This window comes from Mirounga angustirostris, unplaced genomic scaffold, assembly GCF_029215605.1.
Source record: "Mirounga angustirostris isolate CCGP_5_RB_7025 unplaced genomic scaffold, mMirAng1.0.hap1 SCAF_17, whole genome shotgun sequence".
NCBI lineage: Eukaryota > Metazoa > Chordata > Mammalia > Carnivora > Phocidae > Mirounga > Mirounga angustirostris.
Window position 1 is genome coordinate 29,190,011 of NW_026991725.1, and position 25,486 is coordinate 29,215,496.

General features: G+C 59.8%; 2 protein-coding genes across 6 annotated transcripts in view; one reads left to right on the forward strand and one right to left on the reverse strand.

Annotated features, from left to right (window-relative positions):
- Window positions 1-1,215, forward strand: part of NMT1 (N-myristoyltransferase 1) — a 29,462-nt gene extending 28,247 nt beyond the window's left edge. For both annotated transcript variants that reach the window (XM_045888747.2, XM_064583741.1), the window contains 2 exons: window positions 70-207; window positions 857-1,215. In XM_045888747.2, coding sequence (XP_045744703.1) covers window positions 70-207; window positions 857-877 — 159 coding nt within the window. In that variant the 3' untranslated portion in view covers window positions 878-1,215. The remainder of the gene's footprint in view (window positions 1-69; window positions 208-856) is intronic.
- A 5,243-nt stretch (window positions 1,216-6,458) lies between these two features.
- PLCD3 (phospholipase C delta 3) lies at window positions 6,459-25,355 on the reverse strand. Of its 4 annotated transcripts, XM_045888746.3 has the most exons (16): window positions 24,557-24,696; window positions 21,080-21,250; window positions 15,175-15,336; window positions 14,844-15,072; window positions 14,436-14,565; window positions 13,244-13,472; window positions 12,365-12,566; window positions 12,027-12,171; window positions 11,083-11,235; window positions 9,844-9,981; window positions 9,576-9,726; window positions 8,651-8,767; window positions 7,890-8,056; window positions 7,523-7,658; window positions 7,300-7,449; window positions 6,459-7,121 (listed from the first exon to the last, which is right to left on the reverse strand). In XM_045888746.3, exons 2-16 carry the CDS (start codon window positions 21,105-21,107, stop codon window positions 7,033-7,035), a joined length of 2,226 nt encoding a protein of 741 aa, XP_045744702.1. In that variant the 5' UTR covers window positions 21,108-21,250; window positions 24,557-24,696; the 3' UTR covers window positions 6,459-7,032. The 4 variants fall into 4 exon arrangements, with proteins under 4 accessions (XP_045744702.1, XP_064439810.1, XP_054366751.1 ...); XM_064583740.1 differs by lacking the exon at window positions 21,080-21,250 and having other exon boundaries at window positions 12,365-12,506; window positions 24,557-25,355; XM_054510776.2 differs by lacking the exon at window positions 21,080-21,250 and having other exon boundaries at window positions 9,844-9,900; window positions 24,557-25,355.
- Window positions 25,356-25,486: the final 131 nt, after the last annotated feature.

Here is a 25,486-nt window from a genome sequence, read left to right on the forward strand (position 1 = left end):
AACGGGCAGGAAGGCGAGGCAGCTTTTCTCTCTCTTCACCTGTTCCTGTTTCTCCCCGCTGCCCTGTAGAAAGGGTTCGACGTGTTCAATGCACTGGATCTCATGGAGAACAAAACCTTCCTGGAGAAGCTCAAGTTTGGCATAGGGGACGGCAACCTGCAGTATTACCTTTACAATTGGAAATGCCCCAGCATGGGAGCAGAGAAGGTATGTCCGTGCCCAGTGCAGCTGGGGTCGGGGGGTTCGTGTTGCCGGCAGAGATGGGGCCACGGGTCTGAGCCCCAGCAGTGGCAGGGTCCGCATTCCCCTTCAGCAGCTGGTGTGAGGGTGGCAGAGGGAACAGGCCCCAGAGCCACCCAAAAGCAGGAAGCTTGTCTCCAGCTTTTTTCCCCACGAGGTGAGCCACCTCAGCAGGGCACTGGGGACCACCTCAGGGAACTGCAAGTCCAGCTGCCCGCGCTTGGCCAGGAAGGTTCTAGTCTAAGGATCTGAGGGGTTTCCTCTGCTGGGCTCCTGCCTTCATCCCAGCGTGATCCTCAGCCCTTCCTCTGTCAGCTCCAGAGGGCAGCTCCAGGCTGTGGTATCATCAGGATTTACAAAATAAGTGACAGATGAGCTGGAGAGAGGCCTGGGGACTAGCGATGCTCAGGTTGCTGGCGGTTGCTTTCTTGAAGGATCTGATGGATGTAGGAAGACCCTTGTAGAGGTTGAGTGAGCCCGCTCCCACAGCCCAGTGGCCCTGTGCAGACTCAGTCCTGTGGGACTTCTGAAGTGGGGGAGGTGGTGGGAGAGGGGAGGGGGACAGACTCAGGACAACTGTCAGCTCAACTCTGCCTCTCCCCGTTGGCTCTCTTAGGTTGGGCTGGTGTTACAGTAATCAGTTGCCAGTGAGATTCTGGATAAAGCCACTGAGAAGTCAAACCAGGAAATGGAACCCCACCACTTGTTGGTCCAATTTTCACAAACGTGAGAATCCCTGGCAAAGGGAACAGAACTGAACCGGCTTTACCAAACCGCCACTGAACTTGACAGTTGTATCGCAATGGCGTAGGCTGCGTGATGTCACCTCCGGCCGTGTCTCTGGTCTCCCTGTTTTCCAATTAATCACATCCTTCTGCAGCCGTGATCAAGGGAATGTAACTGCTGAAAACTAGCTCGTGATTGGCATATTATGGAGTTAACGGGTGAATAATAAAAGTATATATATATATTATATATATATAAATATTTTAAATATCTTTCATGTTCCAAATGTACAAGGATGTTTGGTCTCTAATGAAAAACTGAATCCAGGTCATTCCTCAGAATTAGAATCCAGGGACTGTGGCAGACAAACACATACTGGTACAGTGAATTGTTTTGTTCTGAAAGCAGGCATTGACTTTTCTTGGGGGAGTAGGAGAAAGAGGATGTGGGGGATCCTCTCCATCCCCCTTCTGGATGGGCTGAAATGATTAGCTTTGAGAAGGCAGGGAAAAGTGGAGGGCCGGTGCTGAGCCTGGGGCGGGCCCAGAGCTCGCAGAACCGCAGGTGAAGTCCTAGATGGGCCGACCCTACCCAGGCTGCCCTGCAGGGACCAGGCCTTTTCCGTATTCTTTCACTGGCCAGTGGGGACCATCTGTGGGTCCCTTCTTCCATCCTCGCCCTGCTCCCTGTGGGAAGTCATCCTGCCAACTGATTTTAAAGGGCTCTTTAGCCAGCTGTTGTTGCCAACCTTAGAGGGATGAGTCCCGCATGACATTGATTTTCCACTGCCTGGGGTGACTGGCAGTTTGAAGGGGACCTTTGACCTTGTAGTATCTGGGACCTTGTGGAGACCGTACCAGTGCAATCCCTGCTGAGCTCGTCTTAGAGCAAAGAGCCAGCACCCTGATAGCCCTAGGGTGGCTGGCTAAGGATGGCGTGGGGACGATACCCAGACCCCTTCAGCCGCCAGCCCCTGGCCTGTGCCTTCCGATCCATTAGCCATCTCTTGTGCTCCTTTCCAAGATGCGCAGCCTGCAAGTGGTAGCGAGGAGCGGTGGCCAGACGTTGATCTGGATTTGATGGCAGAAATGATCGCGTGTCGCCGTGGTGTGAGTCTGATTTTTGCTGATGATGTTTTGTGGATTTTTGTGGTGGTGGTGGTGATGGTTATTGATGCTGCCAGTCCCCCCAAAAGTGATGGAGCCTCAGGTCCCGTGGCTGTCCGTGTAGGCCTTTCTCCGCTGTGCTCAGCCAGGTAGCTTGGGGAGGATTGGGCTGTGGAATTGTCGAAAAGCCCCGTGCCGGCTTGTATGGAACTTTGCTCGAGGAGAAGGTAAACGGGGGAGAGCGGGGCGTGTGTGTGAGCGGCTTTCCCGGCCGCTTTCAGCTGCCTGCAGGGGGAGGAAGCCTTAGCCAGGAGGCCAGGTTTAGCCAGTTCCCACTGACGGAAGCCCTGCTCTGCAGGCTAACAGCTAACAGAGCGGAGTTTCGGGCTTCGGGTTTGCCAGACACTAATTGTGCAGAGTCCCCAGAGCTGAAGGAAACTGTGCTTGGGCTGGACTCTGTAGACCGCTGCTGGAGCCCGCGACTCCACTGTCCTGCATTCTCATCAGCGGCCGCTGGGGGCCTCCCTTGTCCCCGTTGTCCCCGTGCCGCAAACTGCATGCCCCAGCGATCTAGGCTGACCTTTGACTCCTTGACTCCAAGATACCCAGACCAAAGAAGCTGCTGTTCTTAGCAAGATGTGCACTGCATTCCACAGACGGGAGGAGTCCGAGAGACAGGGGCTTGCCTTTACAGCCTCACAGACACCCAGCGCCCCAGACTCCCCAGAGCAGCTTACCCTGTGCATGCATCTGAGGATATCAAAGAACAAAGTGCCCGACTCTTTCCTACCTTGGGCAGGACCTGGAACTTGGAAAGGCTTCCTGTCCTTGGCTTGGTCAGCTGTGGGCCAGGTACGGGCCAAGCCGTTGCTGAGATTGGGGGTGCACCACAGCCCCGGGAGTGAGCTTTGCCTCGGTTGACCCACGTCACAGGATGGAAACCGTGAGTCTGTGGCTGCTCTAGAAGAAACAGATCTCCTGGAAAGGCCCCCGTGTCGTCTCCCTCCAAGACCGTGTGGCCTGCTCCCTGGACTCTGCTGTTGTGTCACGGTGGGGACCCTGCCCAGCCCTCCTCACTGCCTCGCCGGTCTGCAGGAGGCAGCTTGGTGCCTGCTCTGAGTTTCTTTTTTTGTCCAAACAGTTCCCAGGTTCTTCACTCCACCTTTGCCAGGACTTCAGGTCAGAGAGCTCAGAGAGAACCATTGCTCGGGGTTCCAGGCCTCCCCACAAGGAGCCCCGCAGGATGGTGGAGCCATGGCTGGCGTGAACCAAACAAGGGAACGACCCTGGGGCCTCCCAAGTTCTTCACCTGGGACCTGCCTCAGGCAGCCGTGGTTGGAGGGCCTCCCCGGCACGGCCCTCACCCTTTGCCACGAGGACTCCTTGCTGGCACCACTGGGCTTTTGGACTCCATGTTTCCAGACGTTTACTTCCTGCCTTTGGATTGACTCTACATTTGACCCCTTGGCACATTCCCATGGCCTCTGGTCTTTTGTGGGGAGAGAGCTGGGTAGAAAGGAGGCCTCAGCTCTGGGTGGAGGTGTACATAGGGCTCCCTCACCCCCATGCCTGCTTTCAAAGACGCTGATGTCTGGTTTGGAGGCTGGCCCACACCAAGCCACCTCAACACCCAGTTTATGGGAAATTCAGGCCTTGGCCTGCAACTCTCATCTAACTGCCATTGACCCCTTCCTCACTGGCTCACTGAAGCCCAGGTGTGGGGGTCCCTGTGGTCTGAATTCTTTGCCCAAAGATGACCAGCATTTAACCAACTGAAAGGATGGCCCAAAGGCCTGGGTAGCTTCACGAAACTGCCATCTGGCAGAGGGTAAGGACCTGACTGTCAGGCCAGAGGAGGGGAACGAGCACATCCTCGGCCAGTGCCTACCCACCCAGGCGGCAGCCTTCTTGTGACCTGGCCCGCCTGCCCCCGAACCAGAGGAGACGCAGGTCGTCTTTGGTGTCACCCTACTGCAAAGTGAAGGCAGGCCTGCCGACGGGCTATCTCCTAGGACGTTGTGCGGGACAGTCTCATTCAGTTAAATTCAAAGATACTGACTGCCGGCAAGGTGTGCGAACCTGGGACCAGAGGGGGAAGCTTCCCTTTTGTCTGGGCTTTTCTCGGGGCCGTGGGAGGGGCATCCATTTCCCGGGTCGGGGAGGAGGTACCAAATGCATTGTAGTCCCACTGGTTACATCTCATTTGTTTCTAATAAAGGAAGCAGCTGAACCAAACCTCTCGGCCCTCGCGTTCCTCGGGTCAGCAGGTGGCGGAGGCACCGACGGGGGGTCCCTGGTCTGGGCTGGAGCACCCTCTCCGAGGGCAGCAGGGCCCCCGCGAGGAAAGCCGCTCGTGCGTGTTCCGTGGAGGCAGCTTTGGAATACTGTCCTCTGGCAGGGTTCTCTCTTCAGGGCAGAAGTGGCACTTTTCCCCTAACGTCTCCCATCCCGGGGCGAGGGGTCGGGGCTGACCCAGTTCACTCCGTGTGAGAGGAGCCGCCGGGCCCTGGGCCGACAGCAGGGCATGTTGGCAGTGGTACCAGTCCCGGGCTTCGGCGGCCGGGAGCGAGCCCCCTCTGTGCGGGTCACCTGCGGCCCCTCTGAGGGAGCGCCCAGGCGCTGCCGCGTGCCGCTCGTCCACATGCCCCGACTCCCCTCCTGGGCCGGCGGCCCGCTGGTCCTGTTGGGCCCGAGGGGGTGCTTTTGAACATTGCCGGTCACCAGGCCCCACTGCACACCTACCGAACCGGGTCTCCAAGGAAGGGCCCCAGCAACTGCATTTAGACTTCGCATCCCCCCCCCCCCCCGCCCCGTTCTCTTCCTCTGGAGTTTCTCATCCATTCCCCGACCCCGTGCCGCTTTCAGGCACCCCATGGCTGGTGCCTCCGAGGGAGCCCCTTTCCAGGGAAACCGGCTACAGCCTGAGGACACAGGACGTCCCCCCAGGATCATCTGTGAGGCCCCTCCTAAGCTGGCCCCTGTGTCTCTCCCCTCGCCCGTCAGTCACTCTAGCCCCTGAAGGCTCAGGCCTTCGTCCCCACCCTTAGATTTGGGCTGAGGACACAGCCCTGTGGGTGGGACCTCCGCAGTTACAAGTGACTTCCTTGCCTCCACCTTCCACCACCCGTTCCCACCCATTTTCCTGCACTGCAGACTTGCCCTTCCAAGGCCGACTTCCCAGCGTTGGGGCTCTCACCCTAGCAGGAAACCCTTCCTCGTGCTTTACCAAACCAGAGAAGAGAAGCAGGATGGGACTGGGGGGGCTCAGCCGGGCTCCAGTGCTCACCTGACACGGGACCCTCACCCAGGCCCTGAGCAGAGCTGGCCCTGTGGGGCCGGGACGACTCGAACTGCTGCTCTGTGTCCCCCGTAACTAGACTCGGCCTCACCGTGCCTCCCTCCTCAGGGCCTCCCTCCTCAGGCCTGCGGTCCGGCTGCCTGGCCTCCTGACGGCCCTGAACACCCGGAGTGGGGCTGCCTGGCTCCGGCCTTTGTGGTTCCTGCACCCGGAGGCTTCCGAGCCCCTTCAGAGTGTGAGCATCCTCCTTGAGGACACACGGGTTCATCAGAACCGCCACTCTCAGCGGGAGAGCAGGGGAGGCGCTCACGTCCTGCATTGGGTCATGGGTTGCAGGAGGGCGAGACGGCCCAGCCCTGGGTTCCATGGGGCCCATTCAAGCCCTGGCCCGGGTGCCATCCCCAAGCCGGAAACTGTCCTCAAGCTCTGCCCTGGTTCAGTGTTCGTGCTTTTGCCTGATGGAACCCAAAATGCCAGGGCTCCACACTGAAGCCCAGGAAGTCTCCTTTCTGGCAGGTCTTCTCTGGGTTCTGCCCTCTGGTGTCTCGGCACACTCTCCCAGCTGCTCCAGGCAGCCTGGAGCGGCGGGCTGGTTTCCAGGCCTTTAGCCCTGGTGGAAGGAGAGCCCCAAGTCTTGGATTCGTCTACTGAACAGACAGGGGCCTTGAACGCAGCTGAACCCAGAAAGCGGGGGTCTGTGTGAGGTCCCTCAGAGTCCTGTCCCCATCCCCTTTTAGGGACATAACAGTTCTTCCTGGCAGAAGCCCCCCCCCCCCCGCCACCTGCCCCCTCCCCATTCAAGGCCCTTCATGGTAAAGGGGCAGGGGAGCTTCTGAGTTGGTGTCCCCACAGTCTCGTGGTGCTGGAAACAGCTCTAAGCCAAGGGGAGGGGACAGGCTATTTTGAGCTGGGGCCTCTCCTCTGCCCCTCCCACCCCCACTGGCTCTCTGGCCTGCTTAGACAAATTCAAGCCCTACTGGGGGAGGGGGCCCAAGGGACTCTGCCCTCATCCCTCCTCAGGAGCCTGCGGGTATGAGCTCAGAAGCGCTCCAGGTACAGCAGTAGTAAAATAAACTGGCTTCTTGATCTTTTAAAATCAATATTTGTTTTACTGTCCTCTCCCCAGGCCATTCTCTGACACGAGTTAGAATCTACTCCCAGGCTTCCTCAGAAAGGGAGCTCAAGTTCAAGAGCAGCAGGGAGGAGCCCAGGAAAGCCTGGAGAGGGGAGGGCCTTGGGGGGTGGCTAATGCCTGGGGTGGGGTGGAGGCAAGGAGGGGGCTGTACTACTTTGGGGGAAGGAGGCTGGGATGGGCCCCCCTGGGGGGCAGAGAAGAGCTGAAGGCTCACATGTTCTCCCCAAATCTGGCAGCAAGAGGCCTGGCTCTTCATGAGCCACAAGGGAGTAGGCCAAGAATCGGAGGCGCTGGGGGCGTCTCAAGGCTCCAGGGTCATAGGGAGAAGAGCAATGGCCTGTTCTTAGGAGGGACCGAAGCAGCCCCCAGCACCCCGTTGAGACCAGAGTGGAGTGGGCAAAGCGAGCAGGCTGGAGGGCCTGGGCCTCCCTCCACCCCTCCACCCTTCCACCCCAGAGGAGGAGACAGCCTCTGCCACGGGATGCAGACTGGCACCCGAGGAACCCCAGCGTGGGTCCGTCCCGCCCTCAGAAGCGCTGGACGTGGATGTGGACGAAGAGCGTGGCTGGCGACAGTGAGGCCCCGTCCTTGGCAAGCAGGTGGATGTGGCGGTACCCTGTGGGGAGCGTAGCCACGTGTCAGCCTCTCTGCCCCCCCAGCCCGCGGGGCCAGGACCGCGGGGGCACCAACCACATCCCGGCCCTGGGCTTAGGCAAGCTCTCGGAGGACATGCAAAGCCCAGGCGAATAGGGTCTTGGAGGCCCAGACCCCCAGCCCTCTCCGTCCCCGCCTACCTTGCTTCAGGCTGCTGAGGGGCAGCGTAAACTGGCCCACAAAGTCGTTGGGGGAGGTGGTGTCGTAATCTTCCACCACGAACCGGACCAGCACCAGCTCCGGAGCCCGCAACTGGAACTGCAGGGTCTGCCCCCAGCGGGGGTTGAAGCCTAGGGCGCGGGCATGAGTCAGGAGCCCGCCGGCCCCCAGGCCCACCCTCCTGCCACCAGCACGCCCACCCACCGTTGTTGAGCACATAGTTGGTCTCCTTTCGGGCACAGTCTGCGGGCACCCCGTGGATCTCAACACGCACCAGGGGGTCCACGATGGAGTTCGGCTTCTCAGTGTTCAGCTTGGGCAGCTGCTGCGCCGTCAGCACCTGCAGGGGACGAAGGGGAGCTTTGCTCCGGCCCCCGCCCGGGCCCACGCCTACCTGTCCCCTCGGTTAGGGCAGGAAGCCCCTTGCCCTCAGCGCTCACCCGGACCCTGCCCTCACCCCAAGCCATCCCCAGGCCGCCACCGTCTGGGACCAAAGGCTGGTGCCCTGCAGGCTAGAACCCCTCCGGGGCTAGCTGTGACCCCGGGGTACGGCCTGGTCCAGGCTGCTGACCTGGATGGTGAGAGTAGTTCTGGGGGGTCCAGGGCACTCGGGGTCAAAGGTTGTGTCGGGCTGCCGCAGGGGGGCGGGTTTCAGGATGTAGCCACACCGCCCGTTGACGAGAAAGCGCCCGGCATTAAGGTCCATCTCGTAGCCCGGTGTCTGGAAGTTCAAGGCCACTGTGGACATAGTGGGGTCAGGGCAGGGGCTCTTAGTGTCCCTCCTCTCCCCGCTCCGTTTTGGGTCTCACTGCCCACCCCCACCGGGGCTTAGGGGGTGCATCACGGCAGCCAAGGGACCCAGCCCCCAGTGTCACCTACACTTTATCCCTGGTATAGCGTGGGGCTGGGAATAGGCCCAGGCCAGAGTAGCGTCCAAGGAAGTCTCCAGATCTGCGCTCACGGGGACCATATTCCCCTCCTTTGCTCCTTTGTTGGAGCTCAGCATCCCTCCAGAGCCCACTCCTGTCTGTGTTGATTCCGTGGGACTGCCAGGGATGTGTGTGTGTGTGTGTGTGTGTGTGTGTCAGGGGGCACATGGGAGTAGAGATTTTTAACTTTTGTCTTCATAAAAAATGTGAGACTTTTACACTGTCAGGAAGAGGAGTCTGATTTGTTTTCCCACCTAATTTCCTGACAATTATTTTAATCATTGTTATTACCAAGAAAACACCTTTTTCCACCTTCTGGAAAGCTGTCTGGCCCCACCCCTGCCCGGGCCTCTCATGGCTCCCTGGAGGCCGCCCCCCTCGGCAGCGCGCTGCCCCCGCTCACCCAGCTGACAGCCCGAGTTCCACATCTCCTGGGGGCTGTAGTTGGCCGAGTTCATCCGCAGCCCCAGGGGGTAGACGCGGGTCAGGTGCCGGGCATTGTGCCTGACGAAGCTGTTCCCTGGGGGAGAGTTGGGCAGGACCACGATGGCCCCTAGGTGTCCCTCACGCAGTGCCAGGGCCTGTAACTTCCTCTGTCCCAGCTACAGGGACAAGCTGGGAACAGAGGCTGAACTCCCGCGGCCCCAGGTCCCCCTGCCCCAGGGCTGAGAGGACCTCTCAGACGAGGCCCCCAGAGAGGGCCAAGGACCCCCTTCCACACCCTGGCACTGCATCCCAGCCCCAAATCCCCACTTCCTGCCCCCAACTCAATGCCTGGAACACGGGGCCCCAGGCTGACATCCGGCTCTCATCCCGCCTCCCCCATGCACTCCTCCAGCAGCGCTGTGGGTCCTCCAGGCCTTCGTCCAACCTGCTCCTCCAGCCTGGAAACCCCTTCCCCTTCTTCACCTGGCTCCTTCCACCGCATCCTTTTGTCTGGGGTCTCGGCAGGCATCCCCCACTCCAGAGTCCTTCCCTGACCTTGCGCCCTCTGCCCGGCTCCCCCAACCCCCGCCACGGCCCACTGGTCACCCTGCACCATCGCTCCCGTCTATGTCTGGCCCTGTCACCAGGCTTGGGTCCGGCAAAGGCAGGCAGCAGCCTCCCTCCTCCCTGGACCCTCTTCCTTCCACCCACGCCGGCCCGGTGCTGGGCAGGTGCCGGGTGCTCATTCCCTGAGCCCCAAACTGGGGACCTCCTGACCCTCTCACTGGCCCTGAAGTCCTCTTAGTCTCCTTTCCAGACCAACGTCAGGATGCCCCCCACCAGGAGCCTGCCGGCCTCCGCGGCGCCTCCGGCCCCCAGATGCCCCATGTCCCGGCTCCTACCTGCCTCTCGGATGAGCTTCTTGGCCTTGCGCTCACTGAGGGAGCTGACCTGGCAGGGCTGGGGCGGCACTGGGTTGGGGCGCAGGGTCTGCAGGCGGGTGGCACAGCAGTACACGGCCAGGGCCGACAGCTCGGGGGAGATCTGCTTGGTCTGGAAGAGGAGCCTCAGAGGGGGTCCACCGGCTCCTGCGCCTCGGTCCTCCTAGCTCCCCTCCCCTCCCCAAGCAGCTCCTCCCTGCCCCAGCCAGGCGCCGACCGTCCCACTCACCCGCCGCCTCTGTTCTGCGGCCTCTGCCTCCTCTTCTTCCTCTTCCTCTTCCTCCTCCTGGTCGGACAGAATTCGACCATCCTCACCCCGAGCAGCTGACAGCTTCTTCCCCTTCACCAGGACCCGGCCCTTCAGCTGCTGTAGGGACCCCACATGGAGGGATTATGCCCTCTCGCCCCTGTCAGTCACACAACCACCACTATGTGAGGGGCTGACCCGGGGGCGCAGGAAAGGCCACGCCAAGATGAGGGATGCTTCTAACAGGAAAAAATGGGAAACAACACATAGAGCCACCAACGGGGACTGGCGAGGGAGGTCCCTCCAAACAGAATACGACAAGCAGCCTTTCCAATGAATGACGCAGCTCGGGACCGAAAGAGAAGGAGCCCTCTTCCCAAAAGATCTCCCGTGAAAAAAGTGACTGTAGAACATGTAATCACATGAGCTTCCTTGTGTAACATTTAAAAGAGAAGACAGCTCTGCACATAGGTATAGACGCCTGGGAAAATTCTAGAAAGACGCACAAGAAACTTAAAGATGGTTACTTCCTGTGAAATAGGACAAGGGCAAACAAAAACCGTTTTTCATTGTATACACTTTTGTACAGCTCGATTTTTTTTTTAACCGTGTTTCATGCTAATAAAAAAATCAAATCTCACACACACACACACACACACACAGAGGTGAATCAACATTCTCTGCATATTTGGATTGAGAGTAGGAGGAGAGTTTTCTCAAGGAGCCGGAAAAACACAAATGTCCCCAAGAGGCAGATAAAATGTTCTGGGGTTTGGGAGGAAGAACCACCCCAGGCCAGAGAGCTACGGAATTTCCTCAGATCACAGGAAGGGGTGGTTTGCGCTGAGCGAAAATTCTAAGCAGGTGGCGCTTGGCTGGGAAGGGAGCTTCGGGTGGAGAGGACGCGCCACCCGAGGCCTCGGAGGGGGCCATGGCTGAGGTTGCAGGGACTCTCTAGGCAGGGCAGCAAAGTGGGGCCGGGAGGGGGGTGGGTGGGTAGGGCACGGAAGGCCCTGAATAGGGCGGGGTGGGTCTAGTCAAGACTGGTGGGTAGGAGAGTGACAAGACCATGGGGTGGCAGATGTCAGAGGAACGCAGGGGGAGGTTGAGGCAGGGAGAGCTGTGGGGTCCCGACCTGCGGAGATGGCATAGCGGGGGTGGATGGTGGACCACAGCCGGGTCCTCCCCCACGCGGGCTGAGAGTCCGGGGGCCTTCATTACCTCTGGGGAGGGCAGTTCTTCCGGGTTCTGGGCGTCCAGCGCTTCTGTCACCAGCGCGTCTCCCAGGATGGTGCGAAGGTGGTGGGCCATGACGGCCTGCTGCTCCAGCCCACAGTGGTTCTCGAGGGACAGGATGACAGGGTATGGCGACAGCTGGGGGGAGGGACAGCAACTCAGAGCCACCTCCCCCTCCCCCTCCCAGGACCCCCATTACACCTGGCCCCCCAGCCCCCTTCAGGACAGGCAGGCAAAAAGGCACTCTGGGGGCGCTGAGTAGATGGAACGTGGGACATACTCTGGGGCCAGTGTGTTTTTGGGGGGACAGAGCTCAGATCTGGGGTCTCAGGGAAAGGGTGGAATGTCTGGGAAGCTGAGGGCAGCTGCAGGAGTGGTTTTATTGTATAAATGCCCTTTATATGTTAATGACATTGGCCACGTTGTTTATGTTACACACACCCCCAAGCCCATAATTTTTTAAAGTTTATTTGTTTATTTTTTTTAGTAATCTCTACACCCAGTGTGGGGCTCGAAATCACGACTCCCAAGATCAAGAGTCGCACACTCTCCCGACTGAGCCAGCCTGGTGCCCCCAAGCCCACCATTTTTTGAGGGTAAGATTTGTGTATGGATTGACAGAAGTCGCAATTTTATGCAGACTTCTCTTTCATGGCTTTTTCTTTGGGAGTCATGATTTGATTAAAATGTCCTTCCCTACCCGCAAGGTTTTCATCTGGACATTTTGTGATTTTACTGCAATTACTAAACATCAGGGTAGAGGAAGGGAGCCTCTCACTCAGCTTTCTTCTACCCCATTGGCCAGTTGTCCCAGCAGCACTTGGTGCGTGAGCGATTCTCTGGGCAGGGGGCTTTCTTCTGGAAGGACAGAGGACGCTGGGGTCATTGGGGAGGCTCTGGGGCTGGGCATGGGGCTCCTGGGAGCTCACGGTGAAGGCGTGGTCGCGCACGGTCTGGACCACGTCTCGGAAGAGGATCTTGGAAGTGAGGGTGTGGCCGTGATAGATGATGGGCTCCCCTCCTGGCCCCTCCCAGCAGTCCAGCTCCACACAGCGGCATCCCTGGGCAAAAGCCCTGCGGACAGACAGGTGGGCGGGGGAGGGGTCATGCGGGAGCCCTGGAACAGAGCAATGGCCAGGCTGAGCCAGATAGCCACCCCCCCACCCACCCCCGCCGCTCAGGAAGCCCACAGTGAGATTTGAGCCCCAGAGCATTCCCAAGCTGGGCTCCCAGATGTGTTCGCCCCAACCATTGCCCGCTAGGGTACCTGACATAGGCCTCGGTGCTGCTGAGCCCCCCGATCTGAGAGTCGGTCAGATAGGTGTTGTGTGAGGAGGAGATGAAGTAGTGGGAGAGGGGCTGGTCCATGTCCTGGAACACGCATGTGTGGGCCGGGTCCACAGCAGCCCCTTCGGGTGACAACAGGTACATCATGAAGCCATCCAGCGTCATCAGCTCATGCTGCTTGGCTGCAGGACGGGCAGAAGAGAGTGTCAGGCCACCGGGAGGATCCCCACGTCTGGCCCCACAGGCCCCCAAAGCTCACTTAGCTTAGTAATAATGAGCACCTAGCTACTGACTGGACTCTACATAAATTATGCCACTTAGGTTTGTTTTTTTTTTTTTAAGATTTTATTTATATATTTGACAGAGAGACACAGCGAGAGAGGGAACACAAGCAGGGGGAGTGGGAGAGGGAGAAGCAGGCTCCCGGCCGAGCAGAGAGCCCGATGCGGGGCTCAATCCCAGGACCCTGGGATCATGACCTGGGCCGAAGGCAGACGCTTAATGGCTGAGCCACCCAGGCGCCCTGCCGTTTAGTTTGTTTAAAGGAATCTTAATCTCTACACCCAACGTGCGGTTCGAACTCATGACCCCAAGATCAAGAATCGCACGCTCTATCACCTGAGCCAGCCAGGCGCCCCCATAAGTCATGCCATTTAATCTTCAGCCAAACCTTATGAGGCAGGGACTCTACTAAATCCATGTCACAGACGTGGCAGCTGAGTCTCCGAGAAGCAAGGCAACCTGCCCAAGATGGCCCCCACAGCCAATAATCGTAGAGCCCACTTAGCTAGAAGCCCCCGGACCTGTCAGATGCCGAGACAGGGCCGTGTTGACCCCAACCGGTCTGTCAGACCCCGACCTGTCTCGTTGAGCTCATAGGTGTGGATGAGCTTCTGGGCGTGGGCCAGGGTGGCGGTGTCCTCGCCCTGGTCCTTCAGGAACTCCAGCAGCTCCGGGGTGCTCAGCACGCGGTCCTCGCCCGAGTACTGATGGAAGATGTCCTCCAGCTCGGGCCGTTTCAGCAACCGCCGCAGAAACTCCTCGATCTCAGCCCCCTCCAGCCGCTCATTGTTGGAGTGGTCGCACTCCTGGAAGGTAGGGCGGGGCAGCTCAGAGGAGGAGGACACCCTGGGAAAGCCGGCCCGCACCGACGCATCCGTCATGGACCACACTGGGCAGCCGGGGGTCCCCCAGGCCCCAGGCAGAGAAACTGGGTGCTAGCGAGGAGACCCTGGGTGTCACACAAGCTCACACAGCTGGTACGCTGCAGGCCTGGGATTCTAAGGAGCGTCTCTTGGCTTTAGTGCCTGTCCCACTCCACCATGACCTACCCTCCAAAATCAAGATATGGGAGGAAAAGCAGTGACCCGGGGGTGGGACCGGCCATAATCCCTCCTCCTGTGTGTGTGCAGTGCCATCCTTCCGTCCCCAGATCCACACCCAGGGTCGGTGAGCCACAGATAACCGAATCCACGGGGAGTAGTCCCCGTGGAGCTGTGGGCCCAGGTGGACCGGCGCCATGGCTCCCGCGTCTTTCCGTGTCTCAGGTGGGTCAGTCACCACCCACACGGGCATCTGCCGTGTGCTCCGGCCGGGCCGCCGATGCCGAGCGCAGCCCCGTGCAGCCCCCGTGGTGCCCCTACGTGTGGGGTGTATCCGGTCACGCGGGGAGGCGCCCCGTTGTCGTCGTAGTGGAGGAGGGCGTGCAGGGGAGCCCGGGAGCCGACCCCTGCCTGCACGCCCGCGTGTAAGCCCTGCACAGTCACTGGGGCGAAGGGTGCCTGCGGACTCCAGAGCAGAAGTGAAAAGCACAGCTTTGCTGCCCACTCTGGGGCTGCGGTGGGTGAGGGGGCTCCTCCCCATCCCTGGGCTCCGCCTGAGGGTGAGGAAAGAAGTTCCGGGCCAGCACGCCCACCCTGGCCCTCAGGGGAGTGCAAAAGGCCAGCTAGGCCCAGATGTGGCCTTTCCGCAGGGAGAGGCCGCTATGTGCACAAAGGCTGGGGGCGCGGGGCAGGGGTGCCTCAGAGGTGGGAGCGGGGGCGGGCGCCCACCTTGAAGAGGCGGTAGGCATACATGTCATTCATGTCCACGTTGACCATCCTGAGCAGGCTCTTGATCTCCTTGAAGCTCATCTTGCTGTCCTGGTCCGAGTCAGCCCGGTGCAGGTAGGTGTGGATCCAGGTGTGGGCGCTCAGGAAATACCAGCGACAGCCTGGGCACCGCCGCCCCCTCCCCCCCACACAGGTGACTGCCAGGGACGCCCCCGCCGCCTGGCTCTAGGGGCTGTACTTCCCCTCTGCCCTCGGCCTCCACGGGGAAGGGACCGGGCTCCCCAGAGACGGGAGGCCGCGTGGCCACCCGCTGTTCCGAAGAGCAGGGGCTCCGGCTCGGCCCGCGGGTCCCAGGGGACGGGTCCTCCCTCCCCGCCACCCCGCCACCCCGCCACCCGGGCAGGATATTGGTCGAGGCGCTCGCGCTGGCTCATGGCGTCGAGGCGCGCGCGCAGCTTGGCCAGGCCGCGCACCCAGCGCTGCGCCTCCTCGGCCGTGGCCGCCGCCAGGTCCAAGTTCTTGCGGCGGCCCTTGAAGGCGATGGTGAGGCAGCGCGCCGGCGGGAAGGCGCCGCCGAAGCGCCGCAGGCCCTCGGACTGGTGGCCCTCGCGGACGGCCTCGATGTGCTGCACGAAGACTGCGGGGCGGGGGGGGACGGGGCACGCGCCGCCGGGTCAGGGCCGCTGTCCCCGGGGCCGCTGTCCCCACAGCCCGCCCCGCGCCCGCCGCCCCGGCTCACAGATGTGCTGCGACGGCGCGCGCGGGATGCGCCGCTGGAACCACACGCTCAGGCCGTCCTCCTGCAGCCGGTACAGCCGCTCCTTGTGCCACGTCCGCGAGCGGATCTTGCAGAGCCGGGAGCCCCGCAGCATGGCGCGCACGTCCTCGTCCTCCGTCAGGCCTGCGGGGGCGGGAGGCCGGAGGGCGTCGGGCCGGGCCTTGCCCCTCGCTCCCTCCACCCTCTTCCCAGCCTTGCAGGCCCTCGCCGGCCGCTCGTGCTCTCCTGAGCGTAACACGTCCCCAGTACTGGATTTGGCTTTCGGCTCCTCAGTCCCCAAGGCCGTGCTTGGTGTCTCCCACCCAAGCCCCCGGGAGCACCAGTACCTCCTGCCTCCGTCAGGCAGCTGCCTCCAGAGGCCCTTAGAGCAAAGCAGTCCCTCAGGCGGTGCCTGGGACCTGGGCCTCCCTAAAGGTCACCCTGTGCCACTCCCTTCCATCCCGGTCTTCAGACTTCAAGACCAGAGTCTGCCACCAACAGCCTTTTCCCTTGATGCGAAACTCTGACATCAAGAAGGAGTCTCACTATCTAACCTAAATCTCTCTTGCTGCAATCCAAGCTCCTCACTTCTGCGTTCCCCAGGACAAGGGAGGACAGCAGAGGCCACTCGGGCTCCAAGGTCACAGGCCAAGGACTGCAGGACCAGCCCTGCCAAGGCCAGCTGGGGGCTGATGTCCAGCTGTCCTCTTTGTGTCCAGCTGAAAGCATGGTCTCCGGTGACACTGGGCCCTCCCCCGTGCCCAGCCACTGTCACAATCCCACCTCACCCCACCTGTGCTCTCCACACTGTCCACCTTCCCCAGTAAGAAGAAATGCCTACAAAACATCTACCGCATGCCAGCCCCTACTCATGAATTCACACACAAGAAAACAAATACAGAGAAGCTTAAGGAACTTGCCAGAACGCCATGGCTACAAAGAGGTGGAAGCAGGCTTCAAACCCTGGAGGTCAGGCTCTGGCACATTTACCCCCGGCCCCACTACACTGAACCCCAGCCTGCTCCTCTGTCCCCTCTCCTTGCTATCGTGGTGGGGGTGGGGGTGTGCAGAATTTAAATTCAGGGGCCTGGGGAGGCAAATCCCAACTCTGGCACTTCTGAGTTACACAGCCTTGGTGACAGGAACCCGTGACTGCTCTGGGCCCTGTGTTCGCCCTGCACACCGTGAAGACGGCAGGGGCACCCGCGGCAAAGTCAGAACTTCAGTGAAGACCCCGCCCGTCCTGGTGGTGCCATGTTCTGCTCTCGTTTGTCGAGTTATAGGTCAATACCAAAGGTTTATGAGCCAGAAAGAGTGGGAACGCGGCAAACTGGAGGGTCCATGCCCTTTGGAAGGAGGAGGGCAGCTGGGAGTGGATGAAAGCCCAGAGTTTCCAGAGAACAGGAAGCTGGAGTTGTATGTGAAGCCTCCGGACTTTTCAACATTGGCAACTAAATCAAATTGAAACAAAAACCCCCTAAAACACCACTGTGTGAGCCAAATGAAACAGGACAGTGGGTGTCTCTTCTTCCCTTTATTTTAACAAGCCCCCAGTACTGGGTTTGGCGTTAGGCTTTGTGGCCCCAAGGCCCCTGTTTGTTGTGAACTCTGACCTATGAAACCAAGCCTAAGTCCCTGGGCCTTCTCTCACTCTCTCTGGGGGCCTTTGTAGGATCCTTCTTGTCTCTCTTCTTCACACAGGACTCCTTCAAGGACCAGCTCACATACCATCTCCTCCAGGAAGTCTTCCTTGATTTGTCCTCAAATGGGCATTCTCCCTCCCTGATCACCAACAGCACTTTTTAATTTAACTAAAACACCCCACCCAAATTGTAATTTCAGCAAACTTTAATAAACCCAAGGACAGGGACAAAGTCTTATATCCACACCTCAGTGCTCATCCCAGAGCCAGGTTCACAGCCAGGGTTTTCTGAAAGGGGAGGACGAGCCATGTCGGCAGAACTAAACGCATTCTACCCCCAGCGCTACCTTATCTGTCCTTTCCTTGGTGGTCAGGGTTTCTGAACCCTGGCTGTGATGGGAATCACCTGGAGGAGTGATTCCGATCACAGCACAGACATTCTTGTCCGGCAGTGTGGGTTGGGACTTGGGTAGCGATGTTTAAAAACCTCCCCTGTGACTTTGAGGGTGACTATGATTGAAAATCAGGGCCTCGGGCGCCTGGGTGGCTCAGTTGGTTAAGCGACAGCCTTCGGCTCAGGTCATGATCCTGGAGTCCCGGGATCGAGTCCCGCATCGGGCTCCCTGCTCGGCAGGGAGTCTGCTTCTCCCTCTGACCCTCCTCCCTCTCATGCTCTCTGTCTCTCATTCTCTCTCTCTCTCTCTCTCTCTCTCTCTCTCTCTCTCGCAAATAAATAAATAAATAAATCTTAAAAAAAAAGAAAATCAGGGCCTCAGGGCCAGGAGGAGAAACCTGCCATCCAGAGGAGCCTATGGTCCCCCCTTGGGGCTAGCCTGTGGCTTTAAAGGCTCTGAAGGGTCTCTCAGGATTCAGAGAGGCCTCCTGGGTCAGTGCCCATTCAGTGCCCCCTAGCTAGGAAGGGGAGGTGGAACCCTCCTCTTTCCAGACAGAGAGCTAGAACGTGGCACGCACCAGGCCAAGAGACTCACCAGACCCTCAGCCCTCCGCGCTCACGTCTGGGCAACTTCTGAATTTCCTCAGCCTGAGAAGCAATGGGTTGGGGGGCAGGACATTCGGGGAAACCTGTAGGACCACCGCAACTGAGCCCAGCCCTCCTCTACCTTCTCAGCTGTGGGAAAGGAACTCCTTGTTCCCGTGACAACCAGGCAGAGCCTGGGGCCACCTCCCCTAACCCTGCCAGCCCTCGGATGCCAAGCCCATAGTTGGGGAGGGTGGGGGGAGAAGGGGGGCTGGTGAATGACTAAGGCTGGAAATGGAGGTGAGTCACCGAGGGCCTGCTTTGTCCAGAGGATTCTGCAAACAGTACATCGAGACAGAGAGCCTGAACTTCTGATCAGCCCTCCGCTGGGATAGGTTCCCATGTTGAGCGGGCCCCTGCCCCTGGCCCTCATCCTCAGCTCCCCAGGAGCCTGTTGGGGGAAAGGGTGACATTCCAGTCTGCCCGCCCAGCTGGCACTGGCCTCTGGATCTCCCTGCTCCTCGGACCACATTGCCTCCCAAACACGTATCCATTGGAAAAGCCAAACAGAGTTCAATGCCAGGCTGAGCCAGGTGCTGAGTCCCTGCCTGGGCAGGTGACACTATTTCCCCATTGCTTCAGCTTCTGAGCCCTGGGGTAGCGAAGGGATTGCACTTCCAGACCGGAAGGGCAGGATCAGCAGAGGTAGGAGGCCAGGAGGAGGGCCCAGGCCCTAGGCTGTGGTGCTGGGAGGCACCTGGCTCTCTGCCCAGGCACCCAGTCAACACTTATAGGTCCTGCCAGGGCCCAAACCCAAAGATGCTTCCTCAACCTCATTCCTACCTGCTTGGAGCAGGTGTACAAGCTGCCTGCCTCCTGTGCTTCCAGTGGGTTATCTATCTAAACATCCCTGCCTTGAACGTGGAGCTGGGCTAGGCCAGTGCCATGGCCACCTTGACTGAACAGAGGGGGGAACGATCATGAGACAGCAGCAGTAAAAATGATGAACAAGAGGCAAAGGATAGAAACCACCCAAATGTCCATCAACAGAGGAATGGAGAAGCAAAGCAGGTACAGACATACAGTGGAATATTATTCAGCCGTAAAGAGGAGGGACAGCGGGTCTAGGCTACATGGATGAACCTTGACAACATTATGCTAAGTGAAATAAGCCATTCGTAAAAGGACAGATAATTGTATGATCCCATTTATATGCGGTGTCTAGAACAGTCAAATTCATCGGGACCGATTATATGTCCCATACGCCTCAACAAAAAAAATTCAGAGACAGAATGTAATTAGAGGTTACCAGGGCCTACGGGAAGGGAGAAAGGGGAAAATTACTGGCTAATGGCTACAGAGGGGTTTTTGTTTGTTTGTTTAGGGTAATGGAAAAGTTTTGGAACTAGCGCAACATTGTGAATGCCTAACACCGTGTGTGTAATGAATGCCACTCAATTAGCCACTTCCAAATGGTGAAAATGGTCAATTTTATGATATATATATATATATATATTTTTTTTTTTTTTTTTTTTTTTACCACAACTTAAAAAATTAGTAACGTGGGGCGCCTGGGTGGCTCAGTCGGTTAAGCGGCTGCCTTCGGCTCAGGTCATGATCCCGGGGTCCTGGGATCGAGCCCCGCATCGGGCTCCCTGCTCAGTGGAGAGCCTGCTTCTCCCTCTCTCTTTGCCTGCCACTCTTCCTGCTTGTGATCTCTCTCTCTCTCTCTCTCTGTGTCAAATAAATAAATAAATAAAATCTTAAAAAAAAAAAATTAGTAACGTAATGGGCCAGAAACCACTGTATGCTTTAAATGGGTGAACTGTATGATATGTGAATTAATATCTCAATAAAGCTGTCCAACAGAGCAGCTAACGTATCCAGGGTCCTGAGTCTGTAGGTGGTGGATCCAGAATGCATTGAGAATTGGGGGCTAACGCGCAGGGGCGCTCAGTTTAGGGCCTGGCCCGCAGTGGGCACTCACTAAATCATAATAAAGTGAGGCAGGGGCCGGGGAGGGAAGAGGGGCCCAGGTATTCCCACACATCTGCCCTCCTCAGTCTCGTGGTCTCCAGCGGGGCCCTTCTCCAGCCCAGTTCAGTGTTGTCAGCTGGGGCTCAGACACCTTCTCTAGGCCAACTGCTTATCTCAGCCCCCAGAGACGGGCCAGAGGGAGGTGAGGAATGGACAGCCCGGTTTCCCGACTATCACCTTCAGCCTGGGCAGTTTGGTCTGTGTGTGGTCTGAGGCCTGAGCAGTTCTGTGTCAGGGGCCAAGGCCGGGGGCAGGAGGCTGTTCTCAGTGGCAGGGCTGGAAGGGCCAGGGGGAAGCCAGGTCCATCCCTGATCCTCAACCCACCCACCCCCCACCCCCGGCCTGTTTTCATAGATGGGCCACTGGAATTATGAGAGGGCAAGCTGCGTGTGCCAACAACAGTGTGGGTCACCCAGGCCAGGAAGGACGCAGGGGCCGTGGCCGTGTGGTGGTGGGCAGAGGCCAGAGCTGGCCATCGGTGGGGGTGAGCGTGGGTGAGCTGTGGGGTTACAGCGAGTGTAGACAAGAGGGGTAATATGTAGGCAGCAGGGCGTGACAGTGGTAGGTCTCGAGCAAGGGGAGTGTGCAGGGGTGTGTGCGCGTGCTCTGCACACTCAGGAAGGGCACCCGGGGCTCCAGCAGGAATGTGAGAATGCAGCGAATAGCAACAGCGTATAGCTTCATGCCAAGTGGGGGAGGAGAGGAAGAGAAGCTTTTCCCGATGCTTCTGGGAGGGAACACGCGATGGTGAGGGGTCCCAGACCCCTTCCCAGCCTAATTCGCCAGCCAGCAGGCAGCCCCAGCTCTTCAGGTACCAAGGCTGTCCCCCCTCGCCGGGGCTGGCTGCCACACCCAGCGCCAGGGCCCAGTGGAGCTCAGCGCCAGAGTCCGTAACATTCCTGGGAGAGTCAACACAGTCAGAAAAGGCAGGCGGTGCCTCCCCTGTCCCTGGCCGGACCCAGTGCTCCTGATGGTGGCAGCATCCTTCCGGGCAGGGCCAGAACAGGCGTGAAGCCGATCTGGGGGGCAGCGGTCGTAGGAGGGGGCCTCCCCAGAGCCGAAGAAGGAGGAGAGGTGAGGGAGGCCACACGGCATGACCGGGCCAGCCCCCTAGTCCTGCCTGGCATGCCCCGGCTTAGCCAGCACGGCCGCCCAACTCTCCCTCCCACCAGGCCAGGCACCTGCCAGGACCCCCACCTGCCACCTCCACGCACGGCAGCCCCACTCACCCTGCAGGAGACATCTTGGGCAGGCCATAGGGAGAGCCCTCTGGCCCCCGTGGCACTTGGTGGATGCGTGCGGGCCGGGGAGGAGAGGCAACGGGATTCTGCCCACTCAGCTCTGCTCACCGGGAGGATTAGGGGCAAGGGCGGAGCGTCAGGGGCTCTGGGGAGATAGGGCTGGCAGATAAAATTCAGGATGCCCAGTTACATTCACATTTCAGATAAACAACAAGTGATGTTTTAGTATGAGTTTGTCCCAAATGATCTGTTGTTTATTTGAAACTCACGTTTAACGGGGCAGCCTGTACTTTATGTGGTAAGCCTATGAGGACACGTCTAGGGGCTGGCAGGGCCTCTGTCGGGGAGAGGAGTAGCGGGCCACGTCCAGGCACAGATCGCTCACTCCCTCACTGTGATAGGAGTTTGGACCTCGGGCCAGACGCCTGGGTTCAAATCCTCTCTTAGCTCCTTCTCAGCGTTGAACTTCTCCAATCTCAGTTTCTCATTTGTAAGATGAGGCTTATGGTACCACATACCTCATACAATTGTGAGCATTAAAGGAGTTAATAGGTGAAAAGCCCCCACTCAGTGTTATAAAGGTGTTAATTAGTATTCATTAATTCTGGCAATAAAGAGCCCAACATTGAAACCTAGGCTTTGGCGGCTGCCTCTTAGCCATGTGGGCCTCGGGCTGGAGACTACCGCCCCCCCCGCCCCCCCGCCAGCTGATCTGCCCTGTGAGGCCCGCAGCAGCGTCTCCTCCGGGTGCCAAGGATTAAGCAGGTTCCTGCCAGACGCAAGCTCAGCAAGCCGAGCACTCCGTCTGGCTCCGCAGGTACTCACTGAGCTCCTCTCCAGCTATTCCCTGGCTTCCTGGGGACAGCTAAGCCTGCAACCCCGGGGGGAAGGGGGGGACAGGAGGTGGTATTCCTCCCTCCTCCCCATCGTCCCAGTTCCCCCTCAAGATGACCCCAAAAGCCCTTTCTTTCCCTCGGGCTCCTCTGAGCCTTTGACCTCCAAGCCACTCCCTGCCCTAGTCTCTTGACCTGGAATAAAATCTGTTGTCTGTTAGCTCAAGGGGTGTGGCCATGACCGTGACAGGGGACAGCCCTGAGAGCCATCTGGGGAGGAGTCCCAGCAGCTGTGGTGGTGGCAGCTCCCTGGGTGGTGGGCCTGGCCTTGATGGCCTGACAGGCTGGGCCCCGGGACACCTGGCTTGTGTCTCCACCCTGTTCCTGGAGTCAGTGAGGCCTGGGGAAGGGGCATCCCCAGAAACTGGACATTCCTTTCTCAGCAGTCACTCAGCAGGACAGGGCAGCGGTGGGAGGGGAGGACAGCCCAGGTGACATTCTGACACCCACACGGGTCCTGCCAGTGTCCCTAGGATGGGATGCCCCCATGCAGCTTTACTCATGCCGTGAGGGTGAGTCCTGGGCTCAGCCTGTAATTACCTGTCCGCGAGTATCTCCTGCTACTAAACTGTGTGCTCCCCGAGGGCAAAGTGCTGTGATATTCATCTCCGTGGCCCCAGCCCTTGGCACAGGTCCACGACACACTGACAGGGCTAAGCAAACGTGTGTGGAATGAAGAAGCAGGTGGGTATGTGGGGGCAGCACCCCAGGCCTCCCATAGCATCCGCCACCTCTGCTTCTCCTTCTCCGGCCCCACACCAGCCCCGGATGTCTCGGTGGCACCTCAACTCCCCACGGTCATCCTCCTCTCCCCAAGGCCCAGAGAATGACACTGCCACCCACCAGAGACACCTTTCAGATCCCACCAACTGCAGAGTACAGCCCAGTCCGCCTCCTAGATGGTTCTAGAATCGAACTCGGCTGCGCCGGCCCAAGTTCGAGCACCACCATAGCTTGACCAACTGATTCCTCAGCCTCCCTCCTATGGTTCTCTTTGATTCACCCCTGCCTTCGTCCAACGTGCCTCTACTCTGCCTGAGCCCTGCCTCCCTCCTCCTACCTGAGACCCTCTGGGGCTCCTGCTGTCCCCAGGGCAAATCCATAACTCTATAAGGAGAGGCCTTGAGGATCGGGCCCCCACCTGCCTCTCCCCCACGCCTCGCTCCAGTCTCCCTCTGGCTCTGGGGTGCAGCCAGGGCCCTCGCCGGCTCCCCAGCATCTAATTTGTCCCCTCCCTTCCTAGTATGGTTTCTTTGCCTCATTGTCTGCCCTCCTTGCTGATGCCTCCATTCTCTAAAGGGCCAGAACTGTGTCTGTCTTATTTGTTGCTGAATCCCAGGACAGAGCATACTATAGGCACTCAATAGATGTCTGCCGAATGCATGAATGATTGGAGGGTAAGGCGGAGATCATGTGTCTTATGTCTCTGTAAGGAGAGTGCAGGGTTCAGTGCTCAGAACATGGACAGAGCTCAGTCAATTCAGATCGCATGAGTGACAGGAAGTAGAAGTAAGAACAAGGTGGGGGGCAGTGACAAAGAGAAGGCAAGACTGGCAATCGGTCCCCTGAATTCTGCCCCAAGATCCACACTGGTCTCCTGGGCAGCCCTGCCCTGTTCCCCCAGCCCCACACCCACCTCTCCATCATTAACTATTTACCTACAGCAGTTCGAACACACCGTTCCAGTTTCATGGTACGGCACGTTTTCTACAACACTCGCACACATTCCCCACTCCCAGTCGGCCACACTTTGCCCAGGCTCTGAGCGGTCCCTTCGGCAGTGTGGAGGCGCACAGCCTCCATGCCAGCCCTTGCCCTTAACTAGCTGTGTGGCCACTGACAAATTCTTCCACTTCTCTGAGTCAGTTTCCTCATCTGTGAAATGGGAATCACACCAGGTACCTCTCCGGAGAGTGAGGAAGACTGGGTGATGCCGCCTCTGTAACCACCCGATGCAGTCGGACTCTGGGAGATGCCTAATGAGCCACAGCCTACATACGTTCCTTCCCTGCAGTCACGTCCCCCAAACCTGAGACTCTGCCTTTCTGACTTCAAGGACAGTATTCTCACCAGTTCGACCAGTCCTACCAGTGCTGCGTCGCTGCTGCAACCCCTGTGGGGGCTGCAGGGCTGGAGGACTGGCTTGAGGGGCTGGTCTCTTCCCCAGCTCCCCTGCCCCCCTAAGGGCGGCCAAGAACCCAGGGTGCCCGGGGCGCCCGCGGACCCTGGAAGGCCCAGGGCGCTGGGGAGGCGGGTGAGGGACACCCCCAGCCTCTCTCCCCCACTCTATGCACCAGATCCGCCGGGACCCCGATCCTCGCCCGGCGCCCAAATTCCCACTCCAGCACGCCCGGCGGGCGCCTCCTGGTGGGCAGCGAAGGCCACCGGCGCGCCTCGCTCGGCCCCGGAACGTCGGGTGACCGAAGGTGCGACCCCCCAGCCGGAACGGTGCTGGCATTCCGACCCCCGCCGCCCGGGAAGCCCACGACGGCTCGCCCGCACACCCCCGCCGTCCCAGGCGGCCCCCCGCGGCAGTCCGCGCCCACCCCGCACGCCCCCGTCCGTCACTGACCCATCTTCTTCAGCGCCCGCAGCCCGGGCCTCTTGCTGCCGCCGTCCGGGGACGCGAGCGCGACGGGCGTCGCGACCTGGGCCGGCACCGGGGGCTCCTCGGGCCGGCGGCGGCAGCTCCTCCAGCGGCCGCACAGCATGGCTCGGTGGGGCCGGGGCCGGGCCGGGGGTCTGCGCTCGAGGCCAAGGCAGCGGGGACGCCGCTCCGGCCCGGCCCCGGCTCTACGCGCGGTCCCGAGCGCAGAAACTTAGCGGCGCCCGGAGGGAGTGGGAGAGAGGTGGTGTCGGGAGCGGGGAGAGAAGGAGGGACGAGGTCGGGAGAAGGAGGGCCCGGCAGGGGAGGGGCGGGGCCGAGGACGGCGCCGGGGGAGGTGCGAGGCGGTGGCGGGGAGCGGGGGGCGGGGGGACCCCAGGCCGGGAGGTGTGTCCTCCGCGAGGTGTGGGAAGGGACGGGGGCCGGCTTGCGTACCCCCGAGTCTCCGCGTCCGTCCGCCGCTCGCGAGTCCGCCTCCGCATTCTCCAAGCGGTCCTCGGCTCCCGGCCCCACCGGTGACCCGAGCCTCTATTCGGGGGGTGGGGGGCCAGCGGAGGGGCGAGGATTGTCCTCTGCCACAGACACTCCGTTCTCTGGATCCTGACTCGAGGCGGACTCAGGACCCCTCTCCATCTTTTCCTTCCCTGTCCCGCCGGGAGGCCTTAGGAGGGAGCCAGACAGGGGACCGAGTCTGCGGGGCGGCTCGTGCTGGGCCAAGGGTCCTCGGGCCGGCCTGGAAAGCCGAGAGAACCCCGAGAGCTGAGCCAGGCGGGAGGGCAGCCCAAAGTGGAGGGTTGGGGGAGGGGGGAGGGATGGGTGGGGGTAGGAAGCCTTTGCTGTGACGTCATAGGATTAACCCTCTCCGAGCCAGGCCAGTTGCTGGTCCCTCAGTGGCAG

Coding starts and splice junctions, on each gene's coding strand:
- PLCD3 (XM_045888744.3), bottom strand. CDS start 24,695: ATGCTGTGCGGCCGCTGGAGGAGCTGCCGCCGCCGGCCCGAGGAGCCC. Junction 15,337..24,556: donor GCGGGCGCTGAAGAAGATGG/GTCAGTGACGGA, acceptor CCGCCCCCGCAG/GCCTGACGGAGGACGAGGAC. Junction 9,727..9,843: donor CCGCAGAACAGAGGCGGCGG/GTGAGTGGGACG, acceptor CTCCTCTTCCAG/ACCAAGCAGATCTCCCCCGA.